The sequence below is a fragment of the Diplotaxodon limnothrissa genome, linkage group LG17, assembly GCF_057381915.1.
Source record: "Diplotaxodon limnothrissa isolate DT_005_m linkage group LG17, D_limnothrissa_male_GT1.1, whole genome shotgun sequence".
In the NCBI taxonomy this organism is placed as follows: Eukaryota; Metazoa; Chordata; class Actinopteri; order Cichliformes; family Cichlidae; genus Diplotaxodon; species Diplotaxodon limnothrissa.
The window spans coordinates 16,222,975-16,229,246 of NC_140612.1; the positions used below are offsets into that span (position 1 = coordinate 16,222,975).

Consider the following 6,272-nt stretch of genomic DNA (forward strand, 5'->3'; position numbering starts at 1 on the left):
AGCTGCTGGGGGGCTTCCCTTGTTGCAGTGAGCATTCCTTCTTCTCTCACCTCTTTTCACTCACTGCATTTAATTATTAGTTATTGATAATCTCTGGCTTTCTTCTACATCATATTTTTGTCCTGTCTTCCTCCCCTAACCCCTAATCTTTGTATTGTCTGTATATGAATTTCTTTTGGAAATTGTAACATCAGTTTGCAGCCTTTCAGATGTTATTTGTGAAGAACAAAAACAGCGTGTTTCTATTTCTGTCTTTATTAATTGCTAAAAAACAAAACAAAACAAAACAAAACAAAACAAAACAAAAAAACCCCATCAACCGAACATTTGGGAGTTAAAGAATGCACAGGTCAGCTTGGACTGTGTCAATGTTCTTGATAACACACAATTTAATTAATGAATTAATTGATCTGCTCCTGATAAAGGATGAGAGAAGTTGAAAGGGACCGTTGATCTTGGTAACAGAGAACAACTGGCATGAACGCCCTTTCCTGTCAATGACTAAACACAATCATTACGATAAAAATGGCACATTTCTCTGTAAGCATTTCAGCAGCAAATTTAAAAGAAAAATCCTAAAATTGCAAAAATCGTCTCATCACAGAGACCAGTTTGCATCCTACTCATAGCTTTCAATAAGATTATTTGTTCTTTTGAAGATAGTTACCAAATTAACAAATTTACAGGAAATGTGGAAATTACATTTTTTCCTTTCAGCTTTAAAATAATTAAAATACACTGACATCACTACTAATAACAATGGGAACACTGACGGAAAGCAGAAAATACATTCTGACCCAAACTTTTCTACAACTTTTGCACAGTTAATTCTTGTCACATCAAAAACATTCATGAATTCAGAGTTCAGTTGCTTCTTGGACAAAAAATAGTTTTTTATCTTATTTGGGTTTTTTTAATAGATAGTGTTTATTGAAGGGTTTTAGATGAGGCTAGTATTTTGAATATAATTTTTTATATCAATATTTTGTCAAATATTTAACGTTCCAAATGTTTTGTTTGTTTTATACTACAATAAACTCAATAGTCTAAATAACAATATTGGTGATGGTTTAAAGAAACATTTTTTATGATGACCAAGACAAAACAAGACAAAAAACGTTTAACGTTTCTGTGCTTTGTCTTTATTATTTCTTATTATTGTTATTATAGATTGAACAAATTTGGACTTCTGACTTCTTTATTTGATTATTTGTTTATTTAGTTATTTATTTTTCAAGCCACTTTTGGTAAGGCTCTATTGTGGTTTTAAGACCATTTCATTTCTATAACAATATTAAAATTAAGCAAAATTCTAAAAATAGAAACAAAATTCTGACAGAATCGCATCATTTTGGGAAAAGAAAATTTGACAAGATCAAAAATGATCAAAATGTTTTTTTTTAAAAAAGTAAATAAATACAAAGAGTTGACAAATGAATTATATTTGACCCTTTATCTGAACATTTCCACCTTATTGAGGTTTTTAAAATTTAATTTAAAATACATGGAAGGCAAGTTACTTATGATTAACAGGAAAATACAATTACAGTTTAATTGAAAATTGGGGTTAAAAATAGTTTATTTAAATAACAAACTGATTTTATTTATAATCATGACTTATGTGATTTTTTTAATAGGTAAGTAAAGTTTGCCTCAATATTATTTTTCTTTTTGAGCAGAGTAGGCTTCATATGTAGAACAATAATAAAGCATTGGTAAAAGATTTATTCATGACGATTAAAGAAAAATGAACTGTTGTTTAAAGCAGCTGAGCTCTGCATTCATAAGTGCGTCCCTGTATGGGAAGGTAAAAGGGGATAGAGGACAGTTTTCTTTAATTCATTTTCATATTTTAAACATCTGATAGTAAGTGCTACATGTTCTAGTTGTTCTTAGAGGGTGAGTATAAAGTCTGATTCCTCTATGTGGATCACTTTCTATGTATGTCGTAAGTGTTATTCAGTAAAATTAACCTTGATGCATCAAAACACATCAATAAGTCACTATTTTATCATGCTTTGACTGTCTGGTAAAGTGTATTTTGCAGAGAAATGCTGTGTATCAGCATGTTTGGATATCTGTATAAAATCTGAAGAAGCACTTTATGTTCTGACCAGGTCTTGAATGACGCAGGACCACAATGATCCACATTAAGCAGATGAGATGAAACACAATCCATCCCAGCCTACAGGAGTTACAGCCACTGACTCTCCAGTAGGTGCTGCGACATGACGGTTTGGAACTACAAACAGTGTCTGGACCTCTTTTACTTTCCAATCAGTTTGAAAGTCTGTGAGTCCTGGTCAGCTGGAGGTTTCGTGACTTGGCTACATGGCAGAGTTCCCATGTATTTTGTGTACAAACACGTACTCCTCATCTGACCCTGTACATCTGCTTGTTTGTCCTGCATGTTTAAGATGATGAGGTGACATTCCCCGAGGACACTACGGTTGTCTCCCTCGGTGAGTACTCCACTTCCTCCTTGTTGGGATGAGAGGAGTTATCAGACTTGCTGCGGCTAAACTCCGCCCCCATTATTGGTCCTGTGAGCTTGGTGCGTGGTCGAATGAAGGCAGTACAGCACAACAGTGTCTTTAGGAATGCACGCCGCATCTCGTTGCTGGTCAGCGTGTAGATGAGTGGGTTCATGGCAGAGTTCAGGACTGCAAGTGCCAGGAACCACTCTGCCTTGTAGAGGATTGGGCAGCTTAGCGTCTCACAGGCCACATCTAGCAGCAGGAGGATAAAGAGTGGTGCCCAGCAGGCAATGAAGCAGCTGAGAACGATGATGACTGTCTTCAGGAGTGCCATTGACTTCTCTGAACTCTTACTGTTTGCACTGGCATTGCTGCGACCATTGGACACTTTGCGGAAGACCAGTTTGCGGCTACGAGTGCGCACCAATGCATAGATCCTGGCATAGAGCACCACAATGGCCATAAGAATGATACTGAAGACAGTGGTGCAGAACAGGATGTAGGCTTTGTGGTAGAGTGGTAGCACGGTGGAGCACTGTGTCATACTCTGGATGCAGTTCCAGCCCATCACCGGCAGACCACCTAGAATGGCTGCGATCATCCACACAGTGCTGATGAGTAGAAAGACGCGGAAGGTGTTCCCATTGTTGTGCAGCTTCATCTTCAGCATGGTGAGGTGGCGCTCAATGGCAATGGCAAGTAGGCTGAAGACAGAGGCCGCCAGCGCCACAAACATGCTGCCTTCCCTGAAGAACCACTGGGTGGGTGTCAACTTGTAGGTATTGGCACCTGACAGTAGGATGTTGGCAGTGTAGACGACACCAGCCAGAAGATCAGACAGTGCGAGGTTCCCAATGAAGTAATACATGGGCTTGTGGAACTTCTTGGTCCTCCAGATTGTAGTCAGGACCAGGATGTTCTCTAGGATGATGAAGCAGCACACAATGATGAAGATCACAGAATCAGCCTTCAGACCTGAGTCCTGCTCCGTCTTCCGGAACTTGCCGGTGTAATTGTAGTGTTTGGCAATCAGATCAGAGTAGCTGGGCTCAGCCATGGCCTCCATCTGCAGCACTAGTCCAGCAGGGGGCACCGTGTCCTCAGACTTCAGTCCTTCATGTTTGGTAGTAACTGTGAAGAACAGCAGAGAGAGTCCAGCTGAATGGTGACATGGCCCTACAGAGAGAAAGAAAAAAACATTAATAACTGGTCTCACATCAGCATATTAGACAACAAATAGTCTTAAATCAGAGTCTACACTACAGAAATATTCTTCTACAGAACCCTTCTCATGCACTTTGATTAGAAACTATTCACTGAGAGCCAGAACAAACAAAAAATGTCACTTCAATTTGTGATGAAACAATGATCCAGCAAAAAAGAGACTAATATTAAGTAAGCAACTTAAATTCAAGTCATTTAAACTGTAAGTCCATACGAATACTCAACTAAAAGTATCCTTTAGAATCATAAGATAATGAAACCTCAGATGACATTCAAAGCTTGCTTCATCAACCTAGCTGCTCCTAATCAGCTGGTTTGAAAGCAAAGATCAGAAAAAAACTAAACTACTTTTAATCTATATTGTAAGAAAATCTTTCATTTTAGAGTTAAAAAAATGCAACAAATGAAAACAAAAATGAAAAGCAAATCTCAAGTCTGTCTTCAATCTGATGTATTAAGAGAAGGATAGAAGCTTTAGAATGCCTAAAACACAGTACAACACAACATTGCAGTATATTTTGTTATATTTACCTTTTAATCATTAAATAAAAAAGAAATGTTGAATTGTGCAGCTGTATAAACTTTGCTTTCTTGAGTCTGGGATTTGATTTAATTTAACCAAAAATATATGGAACACCAAATAAAAGAAACCACCAAATGATTAATCTGTCATTCCTGATGTGTCAAAAGAATCTTTTTTGTTTACAACTTACTTTATAACTAATCCTTTACCTATTTGTCATCACCCCCCCCCCCCCCCAAAAAAAAGCTTAAAAACAAACAAACAAACAGCAGCATATCACAACATATGACAATATATATATATATATATATATATATATATATATATATATATATATATATATATATATATATATATATATATATATATATGTTGTTTAATTATTGGAATTATAACTGTAACCTAACTAGCATTCTGGTGATTTGAACGCTCTAAATGCACTGAGGCATGGTGATATCTTTTTCCTATTTTTTGTTCAGAATCATAAACTAACTGAGGATTTTGTTTAGACGGATAATTTATTTGCAAACGGTGATTTTTCTTGCAAACTGAACGCATAGCTTTTATAAAGGAAATGGAAAAAATGTTGGTGTCTTGTAGCTCAAAAGCGAACAAACATCCTTTAAAAAAAACTTTAAAGCCCAGAAATTGATTTGGGTTCAGAAACTCGTCTCTCAGATGTGTTTTATCAGTCTTAAAGAGAAGTCCTCGCATTTCTAACGGTCGCGCCTTACAAGACTACTTATAGAAAAGGTTTCAAATTATTAATGAAATATTTTCTCGGTGATTCCCTGTTCGGTGAAATCGGTTGGTTAGTCCTTGTTCATATTATAAAGTACTTAAGTTACTGCACGACTGCCTTTTGAGGATTTTTATAAAAACTGTCTGCGATTTTTTTTAAATCTCTAAAATTCCATTTATTTGATCAAACTGACCTGAGTTCAGATGAACGCGGAGTTCTCCTCTTCACACCAAATGAACGCAAAACGACTTCACGACGATCAGCTTCGGTTTAATTTCAGCTAAAACAGCTAAACAAAGTTTCTATTGCTTGAAGACAAGGTTGATAACACAGACACTTTTTCCCCTTTTTCTTTTTACATCTTCAGTCAGAGTCCCAAGGAAAACAGCCCGCGTCGGAGTGAAAGACACCAGAGACGCACAAACACAATGAAACACACGCACACTCTATCCGAAACACACACTGAAGATGAGGATGGTATGATGACGATACTTCCCTCCTTCGGATCCACGCGTCTTTTTTTGCCGTTTTTCTGCCTTCTTATTATCGTTAATCAAACAAATAAATGAATAAAACTCTTATAAAGATTATTATTAACAGAGACCTGAGAGTAAAAAACATTAGAGTGAACACAAAACAAAAATTGACCTGAGATGTAATTTAAGTAAACAAAGTTTATATTAAATAAAAGAGTAAAAATTAATTAGATGCAGAAACAACATTCTAAAAAATATAATAGCATTTTAGTTATCATACAGTATGTCATTTAGTTTGTTTGTGGGAATCAACCATATGCACTCCCTATACCATGTCCCCCCTCAATCCAGACTTGGTTTGCCCCATAATGAGTCTGTAGCCTCTGTGACCTACATCATATCTTTCATGTCATGGTGTGTGTGTGTGTGTGGGGGGGGGCTGTCATGGATTCATCATGGGTTCATACACTTTCAGCTAACTGTCAAATTATTATTAATTATGTTTCCTGCATCTAACAATGAAGACACTTTTTTAGCACTTAGCGCTAGCATAGCACTTTTAGAAGTTTTCTTACACATAACATAGTAACCGGATGTGGGTGCAAGATCTCTTATTGACGCCTTATTTTGATATTGTGCTTGTATTGTGTCATACTTTAAAAATTTTATATAGCATATACTGTATATGACACACTGACACGCTTAACTGAGTGAGTAGATTTTATATCTGTCTAACCAATTGTATTAAACATTTTGTTGTTAGATATTTCCTGAGACATTATGTATATCTTGTCTTCTGTCTGTCGCTGGGTTTGTGGAAAGATCTCTCT

The 6,272-nt window shown here is 36.3% G+C and overlaps 1 protein-coding gene across 1 annotated transcript; it reads right to left on the reverse strand.

Moving 5' to 3' along the window:
* Positions 1–2,412: 2,412 nt before the first annotated feature.
* On the reverse strand, positions 2,413–3,543 carry s1pr1 (sphingosine-1-phosphate receptor 1). Its single transcript, XM_085375845.1, has one exon. It carries the CDS (start codon positions 3,541–3,543, stop codon positions 2,413–2,415), a length of 1,131 nt encoding a protein of 376 aa, XP_085231971.1.
* Between the last annotated feature and the right edge of the window lie 2,729 nt (positions 3,544–6,272).